The sequence below is a fragment of the Ambystoma mexicanum genome, chromosome 5q (genome assembly GCF_040938575.1).
Source record: "Ambystoma mexicanum isolate Mex_15411 chromosome 5q, UKY_AmexF1_1, whole genome shotgun sequence".
NCBI classification, from domain to species: Eukaryota; Metazoa; Chordata; class Amphibia; order Caudata; family Ambystomatidae; genus Ambystoma; species Ambystoma mexicanum.
The window spans coordinates 1,392,644,659-1,392,665,521 of NC_090933.1; the positions used below are offsets into that span (position 1 = coordinate 1,392,644,659).

The 20,863-nt window shown below is 45.5% G+C and overlaps 1 protein-coding gene across 1 annotated transcript in view; it reads left to right on the top strand.

Moving 5' to 3' along the window:
* LOC138498455 (uncharacterized) overlaps window positions 1-20,863 on the top strand; it is a 403,932-nt gene that overhangs the window by 157,771 nt on the left and 225,298 nt on the right. The window contains exon 6 of the mRNA XM_069622206.1: window positions 8,985-10,061. Within this exon, the coding sequence (XP_069478307.1) occupies window positions 8,985-10,061 (1,077 nt within the window). The remainder of the gene's footprint in view (window positions 1-8,984; window positions 10,062-20,863) is intronic.

Sequence of the window (20,863 nt, forward strand, 5' to 3'; positions counted from 1 at the left end):
CTCTCCCCACTATTACTACTACTTTTCCCCTCCAACCACACCTTTTCCTAGTAACCATCATTCACTCGCTACTATCCCTGTATTTAACTCACTCACCTTGGATGCACACTCAATCCCAAGTACCGCTTTATCCCATCAACCAATACCTTACCTTGCACACTCCTTCAGTAATTCTCCTCCATGCTCCTCTGCTCCGTCCTTCTTCTGCCTGGTCTCTTGAATTACCTGCTCTGGCTCCTCTCGCTCCTCTCTTGACCTCACCCAAATATTCCACATCTTCCTATCCTCCTGTTTATCCCCCCATACCAGCTCCAGTGGTTCAATCCACCAGTCATTTCCCCTGGCCAACCGGGGACTGTTCTTTTCCCCCGGGGTGGTGTTACAAGCAAGGTAACTTACAAAAAGGATCTTAAGCCCTTCCCCTTTCTCCTACACAGGTCTGCCAGTTTCTGGCATTGGCGACGTGCAGCGTTCCTTTTCCCACTTTATGCAAAGGGCTTTAAAGCCGGTTAGAGAGGCTGGCTTGATGAGGATCCCGCTCCACAGCCCCTCAAAGCAAAGTATAAGGTCTCAAAACAAACAAAGAAACTTTCATAATTGGTCCATGTAGGTATGTGGTGATTGCATGTTGGCATTAGTACAACTATCGGGCATAAGGAGTAGGTACAGAGACTGGGAATCTCCCAAATACCACAACCTGCCCCTATGGTAGGAGTATGCTCTGGGAATCCGTGTGGAAGGTCTCACACCCCAGGCTGAGAGAGGGCTCCTCCCCATACCCTCTTGACAAGGTCAGTTCTCTAAACCTGTCACGGTAGGTGGTAGTGAGTGCGTGTAGCAAAGGTTAGGACTTTGTCTAGAGGAAGGAGGGAAGGAGAAGATACGATGGCCAAGGAATAGGCTTGATTAGTATTCAGGTTTGCCCAGCAAGAGAACGGACATTGCAGTTTTCATAGAGTGGACAAAGAAACTGATGAATGTTTCAAATGTTGGAGGTTAATACAAGCAGCAGCAGCAGTAATGAATTGTTGCACTGGGAGGTCAGTATCAATGAGGACCTCAAGATTGTGAGGGAGCAAGAAAGTCAGGCAGGTAGGAGATAGAAGAGGGGAGGGTAGAGATGGCATTGAAAGCTGGGAGAAAGAGGACTCCTATTTTTGAAAGGTTCTGCATGAGGCTGTGGAGTGCCATCCGGTGATGAACTGAATTGAAATAGTTGGCAATCCTTTCCATGATGGCTGGGGTAAAGGAGAGAAATGAGAGAGATTTGATCGCCACTAGTAAAGAGGGTAAGTGAAATCAAAAGGACTACATAAGGCAGCAGTTCCAAGGACTGACCCTTGGTGGAGGGGGACACCAACAAGAAGAGGAGTGGAGTCACAGTATTGCGAGTTCCATTTTAAATGATTGACCTACAAGGAAGGAGACGATCCAGGCGAAAGAAAATCTGAAAATCCAAAGCTCTTGGAGGGTGAGACATAGAGAGGAGTGGTTGACATGTCGAAAGCAGTAGAGGTCCAAAAGAAGGAGCATAAAGAGAGCACTTGTGAGCATCTGAGAGAGTGTTCAAGACATGCATGACTGCAGTTTCTGTGGAGTGTTTACTAAAGAAGCCAGATTTAAATGAATCTGCACTGCCATTATCCTCAAGGTAGTGATTTCATTGGAGACCACCCGCTCAAGGACCTTTGAATAATGGGGAAGAACGGAAACTGGGCGATAGTTTGCTGGTAAATTTGGGTCAGCAGAGGATATCTTCAATAGGGGTAGGACAGCTGCAGATTTGAAGGAGGCTGGAAAGAGTCTAGCGGGGGGTCAGGGGAGGCAAGGGAGTAGAGAGTTTCTGGTGGAGCAGTGCAGGCGATTGAGACTAGGTCTTTGACCATTTGTGGAGCAAATGGTTGTTAAGAGTGCAAAATGGGTGGCATTGTAAAGAATAGGTGCTAATTCGATAGAAGAGGTAGGGGAGAAGAGGCAGGGAGTAGAAGAGGTGGGGGAAGAGGTGGTGGCCAGAAGGAGGTTTAGAGAGACAGGAGGGCTGTGAGAGTAGCACAAATTGTAGAGATGGTAGGAGTTTGTCATTTTTATAGCATCTTTATCCCATTAGTATGGCCTCAATGTGCTTGTGGTGTGAACGCCCTCGGGAGACCAAAGTCCATGGTATGGGAAAATTGTTTCAAGGTTTAGAATGCGTGTGTGCATTTTGCCATTATAGGGAACTAGATGGGCTGGGCGAGCTGTAGTAAGCTACCCATGAAGAACAGGCATGTGGATGGGTGCTGAGGTGGTAAGAAGAGTGTGTGAGTGCAAGAGACATGTTATGGGTCCATCTAGACCGAATTGTCGCTGTAGGTCAATGCTGCAGATGTCCACCAAAGTGGTGCGCGTATACGTACATTGAGATTCAGATGGAGCTTTGTCTTTGATGTAGCTGTGTGATCAGATGGACAGGCTACCCTCAAAGTCTTCTAAGATCAATAGACTGGCTCCCACCAGAAATCCTCCAAATGCATTATCAAGGGCGCCTGCATATATCTCCTATGCTCAATTAATTGCCTTTCCCCACAAATCCTCCAAGCGCAATAGACAGGCTAATATCATGATGCTACTAGTAGTAGTTAGAGGAAAAGTAGTGAGCAAATTAATTAGCAGAAAGGCAGCAGGGCATGGATATTGGCTTGGGAGGTGTGAGCAAAGCTCGGAGGGTAGATGAATGTTTGCTGGGTGATTAAGAAGAAGGGCGATTAGGTTTGTGAAGTAGGATGATTTGCCAGAGTTCAATTCACAGATACGGGCAGCAAGAACACTTTTGTTGGTGCGGAGTAGTGTGGGGGTCCGTAATTTGCACCAGTGTGGTAGGTCATGGTGCATGTTTGTTTTGAAGGATCTGTAACTCAGAGTTCACCCAGGACAGGGGCAGGAAGGTGGGAATGCAAGTAGAATAGTGTTGGTTAAACCAAGTCGTAAATTCATAGTGACAGTCAGAAAAGGCACAGTCAACAAATAAGGGACAGAGACAGGAGAGAGGCTGTCACATCATCAAGGTAAGGGGCAACAGAGTCTTGCCTGAATTTCCTCTTATTCAAAGAAGAGGGGTGAGGTGGAGTATAAGGTGGAGAGACCACGTTGGTTAAGAGAACAATGGTGAGCTAAGAGGAACAGGGGCCAATAGAGAGGTCAGAGCAGCAGAGGGGATTTGAATGATAGACCCGGTCAAAAGAGTTCCCAGGAGAGTTGGTAGGCTGGTCAGATAGGAAGGAGTAAACGGTGGGTCGCACAGAGGGCTTCGGAAGATCCAAGTCCCATCGGATAACAATTGAGATGCCGGTAGGAAGTGACTCAAGAAGAAGGTACATATCATGGAAGAAGTGGAGAGAACTTGGAGGTCGCTAAAGAGCCAGAACATGGAGAGGAGCATGAAGGAGTACTTGAATATTCAAATGAGAAAGAGGTGAAGTCAGACAGTGGTAAGTAGTCAGTATTGCAGACATAATTGACAAGGAACCCCACACCGCCACCCTTCCCAAGAAGTTGGGGAGAGTGGGTGAAGGTAGCAGAGTCATGAGGAGATATCCAGGTTTCTGTGACAGAAAGAAGTGAATGTTGAGTTGGTAAGAGCCAAAGTGATCAGGGATGTAGGGAGACTAGTTGCAAAAGGATTGTGTATTCCAGAGGCCAACTGAAAGAGTGGTAGAAGGTGAGGGGCCGGGGGGTAGATGAGGTTGGAGAGCCTGCGGGAATGGGAGCATTGTGTATGAGAGGTGCAGGGTGGAACGAGGACGATGCGGAGGGGGGCAGAAGAGTGAGATAGAAGTAAGACCGAGTTGAGGCTGAAGAAGGAGAAGAGGGAGTACAAGGGAAAATGGGGCGAGATCAAGATACATGACGCAGAGAAGAAGAAATGAATAAGTGAAGAATGTGTTTAACCCAATTGAGGGTGGGTGAGCAGAAAGGGAAGGGGGTGGTTGGCTGAGAAGAAGCAGGTTCAAGTTCTGAGTTAGGCTTGAATGGAGCTGCAGGTAAAAGAGAGTTGACAGGCCCAAAACAGCAATGTTCCTTGGAACTGTGAGGTAACAGAAGAAAGAAGGACGTGAATACATTGAACAGACTAATGTAGTACTATGGGAGGAGGTAGTAGAAAGGTGTAGAGGAGAATTCTGGTGAGGAGAAAGTAGAAGACGTAAAGGCAAAAAGAGCTACCTTTAGAAAGACAGCCAGGAAAAAGCTTTGTGAGATGAAACTTGAGTCAAGACTCTGGGGAAGAGAAGAATAGGAGCAGGTGGGGGCCATACCGTGATAAAGAAGAAGTAAGGGGGAACCTGGTGAGAAGGGAGACTCCCGTCATCCTCTGGCTCCCACCCATCCTAGAAGACCTGTCCCTCATTCCACTTATAGAATCAAGGAGACACAGGGTGCATGTACCTTTAAACCAGGGACTGTGAGCGCATATGTTTTGGGTACATTTTGTAAGTGATTTCAATCCGGCACACACCCAAGTCTTGCCCAGAATGTAGTGCGCAATTTAAGCCCTTATTTATTTTTGTCTATAAGTTCAATATTCTGAATGATATACCACTCATATCACACCCCTCTCCTGAGACCACCCGACCCCCCCCGGTCAAACTGAACCAGGCATCAGGCTAGTTTGCAAAGGTAACCATTTATTTATGTGTTTTAAATGTAATCACAATATATTTTAATAGGTAAACAACAATCACCAATGGGGTGATAGAACACTGAATAGTATATTTAATACATTGGGAAACAAGGAATGAGCATAAAACAAATACAGCACAGAAAATGATACTTTTGTGTTGGTTTGGTATAGATGGCACTATGGTTAGAGGATCCTCCTGCAACACCCCTCAACCCCCTATTGGCAATGAATAGATGTGAGGAGAGAGCAGGTATTCAGGAATAGCACAAATCAAACAGGATATCACTCCCGCCTTCCATCTTCAAACACAAGAGAAAAACTGAATTGACTTTTCAGCTGTCATTGTGGCTTTGAAATTGTCTTTAGAAATGTCTGAGCAAAAACACCAAATATGGTCAAAAACACTTACATTATTATACATTCCTATGGGAGCTGCTTTGCACAGTTGCACACAATCACAAACAATGATTTAGTCCAAAGAAAACATTTGAAATCTCAAAGTCCAAGTTGGAAGCAGTTTAAAGCTAATTCACATGTGTAAAAACCTTTCAGAATTGTAATTTGTGGCAAACATTTCCTTGGGTGATATTCGCTATAACGGGAGAATCGCACAATTTTGGTTCTATGGATAGCTAAGGATGTTAGGTACAAGTAGGAGTTGCAATTTTGTTTCTATCATAAAAACTGAGGGCATTATAGAGGTTTAAGCAAAGGTCGTTTTGTTAAAAAAGGCGCGAGAAATGGAAAACAGAAATGCACTTTGAAAAGACAGATGGGTTGATTACAATAGATTATGACTATGAAAAAGAGAATGCCACAGATGGATCTTACAGTCACGTGATCAGAGTAACCTGCCTACTGTGGATACTCTACTTCTTCAGATGAGAAAAGAAATCAGCGCAAAAATAATTCTAGCAAGACAATGGTTCTGAATGATTCTGAATTAGAGATGGGATGGGTTTGAGATAGGGATCAGACAATGCAGATATATTAGGGTCACTTTTCATCCTATTAATACTCACAGAATAAGTTATTGAATTGGACCGTCAGTTCTGGTCATGGATTGGGCAGGTCCACTGGCAAACAGGCACCTCTGGAGGGATTTGGGTCAGCGGTACGGTTCTGGTCAAGTTTGGACTGCACCTAAGACTGGCTTTGGAAGGGCCCCTTCTGGTGACTGGACGCGGTAGATAGCTGGATACAAGTTTTCAGCGGGCCAGCCTAATGGTAGCCAGCCAAGCTGAATTAAAATTAAATTCCTTCAGGTTTTGGATTTTTGCAATAGGGTCAGGCCAGCAATAATTTTGCAATGCTACAGTGTGGATTCTGCAAGGAAATCTGGATCTCTCAAAGAATTCTGGAGCCAGATACAAAAGGAAGGGTTCTGAAATAAGGTGCTTCGCGGACATCTGGATGGGTTCTGGAAGCAGGTTGTTCTGGAAGCAATGTGTAGAGCCCTAAGTGTAGTTCCCTTTCTATATTTATCCATTACACATTTTATGGCATAGGCAGAACTTCAGAACACACCCCCTATCTGTGAGTGGCTAAAGGCATGCGCTTGGTTTTGGTTGGAACAGGGCTGTCATTTTATGACAGGGTTTGGGAACTCCCACCAGGATGTTTACCCAAAACATACTTTTGCACAAATGTACATTTTTTCCATTATGTACCCTCACCAAATTAGACACATATTTTTCACATTTGATTGTCTACATTTACATCCAATTTCCATCTTTGTGAGAGCTGTATTGGTCATTTTTCGGATTTTTGTAAATTTTTCCCAGAACACTTTGGATTCATAATTTCTATTTCGATACACCTCTGGGCGCCGATCAGTGGGTCGTGTACATGCGATTTTAAGCTTACAACATTAATAGTTTTGCCACAATCAGTGTTTTAGTGTAACTTGTGTTCCTTATGTAGTAAGAACTTCTACCACATCTTCAACTGTCTAGCATGAGTTCAAATTTATAAGTTTGTATTTTTCACTTGTCTACTTATTTTGGCTGTCATGTTAAATGTCATAAAGTTCTGAGGCAAAACAAGTAATTTCCATTAAAAATCCAGTCCAGGTTTTTTTTCTTGCTTCCCAAAGTGAGCAGATGGCTAGTCCTTTGAAGTTCACTGAGAAACCTCCTCCATATCCTGTTCCTCCTTGCAGAGGCCAATTCTCAGCATGTCCTTTGTTCTTTGGTCAGTCAGCAGACGTATACCTAATGCAGCTCCTTTGAGTGGCTTGCTGGGATTATGCATGACCCATTAACAGCCATTAGTCTTCCTGTTCTCAAGGGAGTGTTAAACAGAGATGTCAGTTTTCCCAGGGCAGGCCCTGTCAGATCAGAATTCACAGGTGGATTGGCTTCAGACTGGGCTCTTGGACATTAAATCTTTTCAGTTCACATATAAAATATAAGTACAAAGTATAAAGGTTTCAACCATTTTAAAACATGCCCCACCAGCGTCTCTTTCACAACGCCAACACGCATATTACCCACAGGTCCTGGCTACCATGCTCCCGTTAGCTTATACCTAGCGCCACGCTTTTACATTGTTATCCTGCACTCGATAAGCTCCAAAGGATCACACTCAATCGCGCACCCTGCGTCCATAGCACTAGCTCTGTAGCTCACAACCCATAACCTCACTACCTCTCACTCTTGTCCATATCTTTGGCTCCTGAGTTCCCATGCTCTCCTCTACAGCGATTGCCCTTCATGCCCTATTAAGTGTCTTTGCTTTGATGACATACCACTAGCCCTCACCTGACCGTAATCTATAACTCCACCGTTTGTCTGCACTACTTGCTACCCTCTTGTGCACATCAATCGATACCCACAAGCCTACTCCGGTATTGATAGCTTCCACCTTACTGTGACTAAAGTGCTTGTTGTGCATAGTAACTGATACACAAACTATGCTACTACTATTGCATTAATTGCTGCCTACCTTGATTGATGCCCACAAGCACAATTCCTTTGCCTCATATTGATTTACTGCCCTCATTGATTGCTGCCCACATTGATTGCTGCCTGCATTGATTGCTACCTGCATTGATTGTTGCCCGCATTGATGGCTGCCCGTATTGATTGCTGCCCGTATTGATTGCTTCCTGTATTGATTGCTGCCCGCATTGATTGCTGGCCGCCTTGATTATTGCCCACTCGACTGCCTTGTACATTGATTGTTGCCCTTAAACTACTTGGCTATTGCATGGAACGCAGCACACTAGCTCACACCACCTAATCCATATTTGATTGCATCTGCCATTACTGTGCCTAGGTACTCATTGTGTTCAAACCTATGCCACTGTTATCGTATTACTTGCTGAGCATCTGCCTACCTTGATGCCCACAAGCCCAACTCCTTTGCCTCTGAATTGACTGTAGCCTACATTGAATGTGACCCATCTGACTGCTGCACACATTGATTGTTGCCCATAACACACATTGCTATTGCATTGAATGCTGCCCACCAGCTTATATTGACTGCCGACCACATTCTACCCACGTACCAACCACGTCACCACCCCTATCCTGATCACTATTCACACGCCAACTGTGACATCCTCTGCCGCAACGCACCTCCTAAAATATGCATAGTCCAAGGGACCTACAGCCTCTCCTTACTATAATGTCGGCCTTAGTATCCCTAGTGACCATACTGGGAAACCTCCAGTACAACACTCCAAGCTCCACTATGACACACCACTTACCACAATCAGACAAAGCCCTACTAAACTCAGTACACTAGACATCCCACTGCAGACATATCCATGTACTATGCCCGACAGAAATGGCAGACTCCGCGCAAGACTCCCTAAAATCTATGAAACACCAGCTAGAACTCTTACCCCACGTAACAAAAGATCTACCCAGATGCCCACCTTAATTAACTCTAAATCTAAAAACCCACCCAGACCTACCATCTCTCACCGTACCTCCACTGCGACCCAATCACCCACAGGCTCTGCATCTATAACCTCATCCTGCAATACTCTCAAGGGTGCCCTAATAGATGCGAGATCTCTGGTCGCTCACGCTACAGAGATAGCTGATATTATACAGGCAGATCACCTCGACCTATTAGCAATCACCAAATCCTGGCTTCATGCAGCCACAGGACCAGCGCTATCCCTTGCAATCCCCAATGGTTATACCATTTTAAGATCAGCTAGAGCAGAGACTTGAGGCAGAGGTATTGCATTTATAGCATGAGACAATGTACATATATGCTTAGTGCCATCCTCAGACAACAATTCCTGTGAAAACCTGACTGCCAAACTTAACATAAATAGCTCCAAGACCCTTACGATCCATTTGATTTACAGGCCTCCAGGTCTCATTGGATCTTTCGAGGATGACCTTTCTAATATTGCCTCCAACAACCTAAAAAACTCCTCCCAAGTTCTACTACTAGGAGACCTCAACCTAGGCTACAACGACCCAAAGGATACATCCGCTTCCGACGTGGCAAACATCCTGATAGAAGAAGGCTTCACCCACAAAGTGCTTCATCCTACTCATACAAAAGGAAGAATCCTAGACTGGATAGCAGACCACAATTGTAATATTGCTATCTCCACCATATCCCCAGAAATATGGTCAGACCACCACCTCATAACCTTTACTCTAGCTAACGATAAACCCACTTCCATTCCACCACCCCCTGCTCCACCTATTCCCACGCGGAATAAAAAGAACATTACTTGTGACAACCTATTCCCCCTTATTCTACCCACACTTAATGCTATCCCGGACAATATGAGTCCTGATGCATTGGTAAGGGAATATAACCATATCATGATCTCCTCCTTAGACGCTAAAGCTCCACTTAAACTGCAACAAAGCAAACCTAAGGCCCACCTCAATTCAGGGTATACTCCATACCTGAAAAGACTTCGCACTAAAAAAAGGCTATGCGCAACAACCTGGAAAACACAACCGACCAAGCTTATTGCCATCACTTCCCTATACAAAGACAAAATACTCCTAGGCCAACGTGAAACTTATAATGCGAGAATAACCCAAGCTAAATCTGGCATGAAAGAACTCTTTGCTATATTTAAAGAGCTCAAAGCCCCTATCCCAGTGCCAGACAACTGCACTAAAGATAAACTCTGGTGCTCAAATATACAGCAAGCACGAGCAAATAAGGTTGCGACTCTACATGTAAAAATTGCTAACAAAAAAGCCTCATTAACCAGTAACACGCTTAGCAGAACTTCAGCAGACCTCACTAACAACAAGTCCCCTAGATTTAAGTTCACCAAAGTCACCATAATTGAAACAGAAAAAAACATACTGGGCCTCATTACAACCCTGGCGTTGGACCATGGTGCTATTAGCACCATGGTCCATGCCGGATTCCGCCATGGTGGATGGCAGATTTACCACCACATTCCAAGGTTGGCGGGGCGGTAAAATCCCCATTGACCATGGCCCCTTCCCCATTCCCATTTTTGGCCCATAGGGCTCAATGGGAATGGGGAAGGCGCTAATTACGGCACCGTAAATTACGGTGCCGTAATTAGCACCAAGGTCCCTTAGCGGGTTGGACTTTAACGCCTGTAAAAAGCAGGCGTTAAAGTGTGAATCGGGCGTTAAGGGTTTAACGGCGCCACAGCCTTTTACGGCGCCGTTAACCGCTTAACGCCAGGGTTGTAATGAGGCCCACTATCTCTTAAGCCATCCAATTGTCAGGGCGACACTTGCCCTGCTCAACTTATAAAAGATGCCGCCAGAGATATATAACCATTTATCACTAAACTTATCAATGTGTCATTTATGTCTAATACCATCCCAACCAACCTCAAGGAATCATGGGTGCTCCCCCTACTAAAAAAACAGACTCTAGACCCGTTGATTCCCACCAACTACCGTTCCATCACTACGGTGCCATTTCTTTTACAAATTCTAGATAAAATGGCTTATTCACAAATCCAAAACCACCTAGAATCAAACTCCCTGCTAGGATCTAGGCAATCAAGCTTCAGACCTCAGCACGGGACAGAAACCACATTATTAGACCTAAAGGGCCAAATCAATGAACTGAGAGATAAGGTAAACTCAGCCCTTCTTCTCATTTTGGATGTATCGGCCGCCTTTGACTTTGTCGATCATCAGGACCTATGCAGCCACCTGGACATGGCAGCATACTTCTTCGCTGACGCCATAGCATGGATACAATCTTTCTTTAGTGATCGTACCATGACAATCTTCTCCCCCATGGCAGCAGCTGACCCCATTCCTATCACATGCGGCGTGCCCCAGGGATCTTGTGTCTCACCCACACTATATAACATCTTCACCAAGCCCCTTTTTCAATGATCTGGACCATCTGGGAATCACATACACTAATTATGCTGATGATACTCAGATCCTCTGACCCCTTACTGGTGACTACGAAAAGGATTTGGCCTTGGTGAACAAGGTTTATCTCATCATCCAGGCATGGATGGCCACTCATGGACTATGCATGAATGATGACAAGACTGAGATCATTATCCTGGGTACCCCATCGTCTCTCAAAAAATGGAGTCCCAATTACTCAACCTTCAATATCGACAATAACATCATTACCGCTGCCAAGGAAGTAAAAACCTTGGGGTTCTACTTGGACGCCACCTTTTCCCTCAACAATCAGGTAAACACCATGGCTTCAACAACAGCCTACACCTGCAAGCTGATAAGAGCAGGCAAAGCCTTCCTTTCTAATGACAGTTGCATTACCTTGGCAAGAGCACTCATAATTTCAAAGCTCGACTAATGTAACGCCATGTACATAGGAGTGAACAAACAAATAACCAAACAAATCCAAGTCCTGCAAAACAATGCTCTTAGAGCTGCTCTAGGAATCGCAAGGAGAGAACATATCTGAGACAAGAAGAGCCAACAATTGGCTATCCACCGTAGATAAAATCAAACTAAAAGTTGCCTCGCTCATGCACAAATGCATAAACAAAGTAGCCACAATTCACCTTTTGGACAGAATTGCCACGAAACCTGTGACTAAAAAAAACAGACTATCCAATACAAACGGCCTCCTAATTCCCAGATTTAAGCTAACAAGAGTGGGTGGCAACCGCTTCCAGGTTAAGACAGCACAAGCACCTCAGAACAGAGCAATCCTACCATAAATTCCGACAGTGCAAAATCAAGTGGCTTAAGGACTCCGACTTCCAAGCGAGCCTATGACAACCTGTTAAACTGTCCTCGCTAGCCACCGGTCACTGCACACATTCCAGTCAACCTGCTTTGCCATCCACCACACATACCACCATCAGCCCTAAGATTGTATGTCTGACCTGTAAATATACTATCTGTAAATACATAATTCTATGTATTTTACTCTGTGTAACTATTTAGAATGCATACATCTTGTGTAACTAAACTTTGAATGATCGTATGCTATGCACCCGTATACCCTTTGGTCTGGTGCGCAATACAAGTAATAAACAAACAAAAAAAACCAAAAGAATTAGCCCTTCACCAACATACTTGAAATAGTGGATTTTGCAACTTTTCAGGACACAAAAAACTTTGAAGCTAAGTTTGACAGACAATTTCTTTAGGCATCTGTCAGGCCGTGAAGCCTGGATTCCTCTGACTGCCTTGGTTTTTCCATGATTCCAGCACACTCTCCTTTCAATAATTCACAGGGGAAAATAACTAAATTTAGCACCAAAACAGCACTTTGAAGGTTTCCCTTGATTAGGAAACTGTATTTAGGGGCATTTTTGAATTTTAGCCATTCTGCGGGCTTGTTTCCAGTGACAGATGACAGACGACAGATGACAAATGACAGCAGTGATGCCTGCTTTTACACCACTTTGTCGGTGTAATTTGGCAGGGCGTGCAGCCCCATTGATGGGTTATGAACTCTGCACAATTTTGCAACTTAGTGCGCACAGGTTTATTGCCTCCATTCTTGTCAATTTTCTTTCCCCATCAGCAAAGGGATGCAGTGTGGCACAGGGGCGTGGATCAAAATATTCCACATATCCCCCCCGACTCCATCGTGATCTCTGGCCATGGGGGAGTTGGGGCAAGTGATATTATTTTTCTTCCGGTCCATGTGAAAGATCTGGTTGCTTCTCCCATCAGCGATATATGCTACACGCTCTCCTTGCTGTTTCTGGTTGGGAGTATGGAGCGACACTCCGGGCTCTTGGTTCTTTTTCAGGTCCCCGAGGAGTCCTCCTTGGTGATTACACAATCCTTAGTTCCAGTGCTAGAAAACAGAACATAGCATGGTTATGGAAATGTCCCCACTACTACTCCTTGAGGGATGTAGTGGGGCAGATGCATGCATTGAATTACAATTTACAATATTCCCCACCTATGTTTAATCATGGTCTTAACACTCTTCTCGCACATACACGGTGAACATTTAGTAATTCTTTTATGTTTCCGGATCTTCCCCCTCTGGATTTCCGGTCGGCTCCTCTATTTGCCGCAAAGTATGCCTGGGATGGCAACTCTTCAGCTGGTTATTGTGGACCCACTTGATTTCCCCTTCTGTCAAGCTGCCCTTGGGTATGTGGATTCTGTAGGCGACTGGTGAGATTTTGTCCACAATTTCAAAAGGACCCTGCCAACTTGGGAGGAATTTGCGCTCTTTGGCGTGGTTCCTTTGGAAATTGTACAAGTAGACCCGGTCTCCTACTTGATATTCTGTTTTAGTTGTCTTGAGATCATAGTGGGTCTTCATACTGTCTGCAGATCTTTTTAGATTCCGCTGAGCATAGGCAAAAGCATGTTGAAGGTGTTTTCTCAGATTCTCAACATACTCATGAGTTGTGGAGGCATTTATCCAGGTCTGCTCTTGGGTTCTGTAGAGCAGATGCTGGGGTAGCACCATCCTTCGTCCAGTCATCAGCTCAAATGGAGACATTTTTGTTGCAGAAGAAGGGGTAGATCTGATGGCCATCAGGACAAGGGGTAATCGAATGTCCCAACTTGGCCCAGAATCTGCCACAAACTTTTTTAATATGCTCACAATAGTTTTATTGTACCTCTCAACTCCACCACTAGAGGACTTCCGGTAGGCAATGTGTAGTTTCCTTTTGACCCCAAGTATCTTCCACATATTTGTCATCACTTTGCTAGTGAAGTGGCTACCTTGGTCTGACTCAATAATTTGGGGTAGACCAAAACGCGAGAAGATGTGATTGATCATCAGGGCAGCTGCTGTTTCTGCCTTGCAATTTGGGGCCGGGAGACCTTCCACCCATTTTGTGAACAAGCATGTTACGGTCAACATGTACTTGTTCCCTCTAAAGGAGCGAATCACGGGCCCGATAAAATCGACTTGCAAATCTGACCAAGGCAGTGTCATCCCCCTCTTTTGGAGGGGAGCATGGTGTGTGAGTGATGTTGGCTGAAATTGTGCACACACAAGACACCCCTTCAAGTATTGGTCGAGGGCCTGCCCCATGTATGGCCAGTATGCAACCTCTCGCAAGAAATGTCGTATGAAACCCCCGATGACCGGCTGTGGCCACATCATGGGCATGACTTAGCATCAGACTTCGGAATGAGGTAGGGACCACCCACTGCTAATGGCCACATATGGATCTCCTCACCAGCAAACTTTCTTGGATTCGGAACATTTTTGGACATTTCATCAACACTCTGAGGTCCTCTTTCCCAATATAATCGGTATCCGTCAGGGGAAAGTTCTCACGGTCCTCCATGTGTTGATAAAACTTACCAATTATTGGATCCCCTTTTTTTTTAGCCGTAATCAAATCAGCATCTGGGGTCTCCTTACTCCATAGTGCAGTTGGGAGTTCATTTTGAGCATTTGTCTGGGACCTAGTGATAGCAGTGACCTGGATCTCCCCCAACAAGGACTCAATCTCAAGTAGATCCCCTTGGATGGCTAAAGTTTTGGCCAGCTGATCAGCTAGGTCATTTCCTTTTACTTTAGAATGACCCTTAATCTTTTTCCAGTAGATGGTCATCCCATTCGAGGTGACCAGATCATCAATAATTTTGTATTAATTTTCCGTGTTTTAAAGGTTTATTATTAGCACATAGCATGCCTCTAGTTTTCCAGTTAGCCAGGTGCTCCACGAACCCGTTCCGTACATAATCTGAATCAGTGATTATGAGCAGTTTGTGGAGTTGGTGATGGATGGCAGTGAGGATGGCTTGATGCACAGCCATCAGCTCTGCCACTTGAATACTTTGGGGACCGATTTTGTACCCGGCAGAGGGTTATGGGGCATCATTCACCCATGCATTCCCTACGCCAGCTACAAGTACCTTTTTCCCGATGTTGTCAACATGGTAGGAGCACCCATCAACATAGACCGTGGGCATTCCCTCACACTTGTCTTCTTCATAGACTTTGTGTGGGGAATTAAGGTATGCCTCCATGTTGTCCTTGATTTTAAGACATTCGTCCTCGAGACAGTTTTCTCTGGCACAATCATGCAAGTCAGCCAGACCTTGCGCGAGGGGACTCTTCTTGTTTTGGCCATATCTGACCTCCACAGGAAAGCCGTGCATTGACAGAATCCAGGAAGTAATTAGGGAATTACTCACATTTCCAGTCCAGATTCTGTCACTTTGAAGATATTGTAGAGGCTGGTGTGGAGTCTCCACTATGATGTGCTCTCCCTGGATAAATGGGCGGTAATTCTTCAATGCCCACACGGTTGCCAGGAGCCTTCTCACAATTGTTGAATTTTTCCTCCACAGAAGATAAAGTCTTACTCGCATAGGAGATTATTTTATTGACCTTGTCATGCTTTTGATATAATACTGCAGTCAAGCATGTATTTGAGAACCCTGTCTGGAAGGAGAACTCCTTGTTTTTGACAGGGTAAGCCAGGCAAGGTGCTTGTGAGAGGCTTCTTTTGAGTTGTCTTACTGCCTCGGCTTGTTCTGGACCCCACTCCCACTTGACCCCCCCTTCAACAGATGGATCAGGGGTCTTGTGATCTCTGCGTAATCCTCAATGAAATTTCTGCTGTAATTAGTCGGTCCAAGGAGGCTCCTTAGATCCCGCAGAGTTGTGCGGTCTTTTGTTTTCTGGAGTGCTTCTACTTTCTTTTCCTGGGGACAGAGACCCTCAGGAGTTATCTCATGCCCCAAGAAATTGACACGGGTCCTGCACCGTTGTGCCTTTTGGAAAGAGAGTTTTGCTCTGGCAGCCCTCAACTGTCTCAGAACATAACGGATCTCCGCTATGTGTTCCTCCACAGTTGAGATTTTGATTAGAACATCACCTACATAGGCCAGGTTGCCCCTTTCACCCAAGTCAGGCATGGCCTTATGCAGAAAGATGTTAAATTCATTGCCGGAGTTGATGTATCCAAAGGGAGTCCAGGTCTAAGTGTACTGCTGCCCCCTGGAGGTAAAGGCCAGCTTGTATTGGTCCTCCCTACTGACTACTGTTGAAGATACTGATGTAACCTGTCTGCAGCCTGATGTCCTCTTCCTTCAGCTATGATGCTCAGCTCCCTAGCAATGGGGTATGCCCTAGTTCCCTTGTGCATGCTTTCCTTTCTCATAGGACTTTTGGGTCCTGCCACATTCAATAATACCTCAGGTGTTCTTTGCTGACACTCTGAAACTCCTCAAAACGGTGCAGTATCTGACAACACCTGGTTGTAAATTTCGACTCCTCAGAAGACATCGGACAGTTCCTCGGGGAAAGGCTGGTGACACCAACACAGCCTAGGTATTGCAGCGAGGACTCCAAGTGACGTTCCATCAACTCAATGGCCTGGCATGCCAACTGCGACAGAGTGTTCTTCATTTGCATGAGCGTGTCCTCTTTCTGGAGTAGGATGTGGACGCAGCCAGTGGTCTCGTCGGATTCGATTCTGCAGGGCACTCCAATGGCTTGAATGTGTCCGAAGTTCTTCACACAGTGCCTTCAGTCGTCCAGCCCAGGTGAGAATATCTTGTAACGTGGAAATGCCTGCTTAGTCACAGCCATCCCAGCCAGCTGCTGAGTAAAATCCCAAGCGTCTTAAGGCGGGGGACACCAGAGGATGGGAGAGGACTGCGAATCAAGTTGTCCTCGTTATCACCATCATCAAAGTGGGCTGCCTCCAAATGATACAATGGGTCACGTTTCATAGCAGATTTTAAATGATTGCGCAGCGGAGTCTCTGCTTTGTGTAGCGATTTTGTAAAGCTATTGCAGGAGCCAGAACCTAGAAGATAAAAAATAGTTCAAAGGATTACTGTAAGTAATAGTAAGTAAGGCTATGTTTTACTAGGCTATCAATAGCCTCATTTAATGGCATCCCATGCAATGCTGTTTTGTCATGTCATGTTTTCTTAATGTGCTCCTAGACTTTGCAGACGTGGGCACCAAAGCAGATCTTTTCGATTAATAGCAAATGAGACCAGGGCCACCCACACAATCACTCTCCGATGGATGAGGGACCAGGCAATCCGAACAGCGAATCAACATGAGGCCCAAACTTCAACCTTGACAAAACCCAAAGATAGAACGAGCATTTGAATGTGACTGGAAGAATATATGCAAGATTTTAGAAAAGAACTGAATACATACAAAATTATTTAAATAACTCAGACACTGAAAAGGGTCTTTATAAGCAACAGTATGCCTGCAGATGTTGAGTGATGAGCAGACCTCAACCCACACAGCTCATCTACATCCACCATGTTTGGCAGTCGCCAATTTGTGAACTCTCAGCTTTTGTCTAAAGTAAGGAGTAAGACATCCTAATTTTTGTGTCCTCGGCAGTGCAACATGAAGCGGCTACTAAATCTGCAACATTTTGTGTAAACTGTAGGCCTCCTAGTAATTCTCACTTAGTCCCAGAAGAACACATCTGTGTGCCTCTGCTGCCTCCTTTGTTGTATCACGGTGGTAACTGCGGCACAATGAGGGACGTTTGAGAAGAGGTGAAGATTCCCAGAAGTGCCAACAACTGGTTCAAAATGGCCTCCATCTCCACAACACCAGTGAAAGGTCACGAGAAAGTAGACATGATAGGAAGGCTTCTCGGGATGCAGAAACAAGGCATTGCATTACGTGGGAATCTATTAAGGTCCTCACTCACATGGGACATTTATATTTATTAAAGAACAGGGTGCCATGACAACCACAAATGCCTTACAAAGTAGACAAATAACAGAGATCAAGGCCATTCCCAGGGCAAGGTGCCTCTACACAAGAGTATTGTTTGACTGAGTTGCATATGCCGGGTGGTGAAGGGTAAGAGTGGGACCATGTACCTGAGACTGGAGGACATCCCTTTTTAACCTACTCAACCTGAAGCTAGAATTTACTAATTTACAAAATTACGCAGAGCGGTCGTGAGGGCAGAATGTAGGAAATGAGGGTCGTGCGGTTAGTTTAGATAAGAGGGTTGAAGGGTTTGTGGGTCTCCTTCCATTGCTAGCAGGTAGAGTTTGAGCCACATTTTGTAGAGGTCCACCGGGGAGATGGCTTTCGTAGCCATGGGGAGGGCATTCCAGTGGAGTGGGGCAAGTATGAATAGGCGCGCAAGCAAGAGCTGCCATGAGGGTGGGTGGTGGTTTAAGGACTCTGATTGTGAAGAGACAAGGAGCAGAAGGTTCAAGAGGTAGAGGACAACGAGGTAGTGAGGGGGCACCATGAATGGATTTATTGACTAGTAGCAGGAATTTAAAGAGGGAATTTGCATGGCGGCCATCCTGCATGGTGACTGCATTCAGAGGTGGAGGAGTGTCGGGAGTGTCTGGGTGGATCAAAGAGAGAGAATGTTGCAAGGTTGAGGACTCTGTTGAGGAGAGCAAAAGAGTATAAGGATGGATCAAGAAGTAGGCTTACACAATAGTTCAGTTTACTGAGCACACCAGAGGTTTTAGATGAGTGGGACATGAGGTATGGGTGGAAGTGGAAGTCCAGTCCAGCTGTGGTGGCAGAGGCCATAATGAACTGGAAGAGTTTCAGGTTGCTGTCAATGAGGCCACACCATGATTGCAAGCCAGAGTTGAGGGAGTCAGGAGAAAAGTGATGGGATAGGGGAGAATGAGGACCTCTGTCTTTGAAGAGTTTAGCATTGTACTGCGTATAGCCATCCAGTGACAGGTGGAGGTTAGGCATGCATTCAGAGATTGCAGGATTAAAGGAGAAAAAGAAGAATTTTCAAGTATTGTCAGATAATAGGTGATAGTTAAAGCCACAGAAGGAAATTAGTTTCCCAAAGGAGAAGATGTATAGGGTGATGGGAAGAGCCCCTAGGACTGCTCCATGAGCAGTGCACACTAGCAGGGGTGTTGGGAAAGAAGTGCTGGAGTCCCAAGAGAAGGAGCAAGAGTGGTCAGAATGGTGTCAGGACACCAAGTCAGGTACAATGTTCTCAAAGCAAAGGAGGTAAAGACGTTGATGGAGAGATGGACGATCCATAGTGTCAAATGGAGTAGGAAAACCTGAAAGTATGAGAGTGGAAGAGGAGTCAGAATAGTGGCCAGCAGTAAGAGAATTGGAAACAAGTTTGAGAGCTGTTGCAGTTCTGCGTTTGGGCCAGAATCAAGATTGGAGCGTGCCTTTGTGGTTTAAGGGAATCATCTGGAGGAGTTAAGAGATGTAGGGGAAGAAATAGGTCTGTAGTTTGAAGGGTTGTCGTATTTTTTGAAGGGTTATGAATGTGATTGTTTTATAACAGGCTGGGAAGATGGCAACTGACAACGAAAGGCTGCACAGCATGGAGAAGAGGGAAGACATGACAGGTGTCAGTTTAAAGGGTTCAGTTGGAGCGTTGGATGTGTATAGATTCAGTGGGGGAGAAGTGAGAGGGGTGGGTGTGGGAAAGATGGTAGGAAGAAAGAATGAAGGAGGTGGTGGGAGAGATAGAAGGGTGGATGAGTGGTGAATATTTGGTTGATTTTAGTGGAGAAGGAGGCAAATTCATTGTAGGAGAGTGAGGAGGCATACTCAGGTATCCAACATATAGAACCGGGTGAGTAATGGCTGTGGGACCCACTCAACTTCCCAAAGTCAAGATGTGAACAGGAACTGTTGTACACTGATGCTCATTCATTTACTGGATCTGTTTGAACCATGACCTTTTCTGGCAATGCTGCCTGCATCCGTGCACAACAGTGCCTTTAAGTAGGCCCCCTCACAAAGAGCTTGAAGGGGGATGAAAGGCAGCGTATTAGCACTCAATAAAACACTGCCGCATGATCAGCAAGATCATCCTCAGCTGGTTTAAATCATACCTTGCGAACCACCAACAGTTTGCACAAATGGATTCTTCCAGATCACCAACTCTACCCATCAACTGTGGAGTCTTGCAAGGATTCATCTTGTACCCCGTGACCTTCAATCTTTATAAGAAAACGCTCAGAACCCTCCTCTCTCCACACAACATCCACATTCACCAATACGCAGATATACCTGAAGATATCCTCCAAGGTAGACATATACAAGCTCAAAGCCTGCCTCAAATTGACCAGTCATTGATGCCCAGTGCTTACTTGAAGGTCAACCCTTTCAAGACTGAATTCCTACTGAACCTGACATCCAGACCTGGCTCTGCACTATGAACCTTGAGGGACTTACACCCCAGCTGGCCCCCTGTGCCAAGTCCTTTGGGATCAACATTGACTGACACCTCACGTTCAAACAGCACATATCAAGGAAGACAGAAAAGGCTTGGTACCAACTTTCTCTCCTGTGGAAAATCAAGCCCTTCATCCACTGTCCAAGCATTGGGTCCTCTCCCAAGTGGATGCTGGCAACCCGCGACTACCCTGGCACCTCGAAAATGTGTCTTGCATGTTGCAGCAAGACTGCAAATTTGACCACATCACTCCGACCACCACCGAACAGCACTGACTCAGACTGCAAGGCCATATCATCTTCAAGTCCCAATAGATCATCTATAAGGCTATCATCTGAAGTCTCCAAGTTACCTCACTAAGAAACTCAGCATCTCCAGAGGCCTGTGATCCACTAGAATTAAGGAAATGTGCAGATTTCAATAAGTGCAGGAAGGAAAGAACCAGAACAAAGGCCTTCTTTCTCTACGCTCCAAGACCCTGGAACCTCCTCCCTGTCAACATCAGACTTGCCCCATCATTTCTACAGTTCAGGAAAGAGCTCAAGACCTTCGTCTTCAAGCAATGGCTCCTCCTCAACATCTAGATCCATGCACCCTGCACTCCCCACCCTACGTGACTCAGTGATCTGCTCCTCACTGTCTTCCCAGCCATGTTACCAATTGCC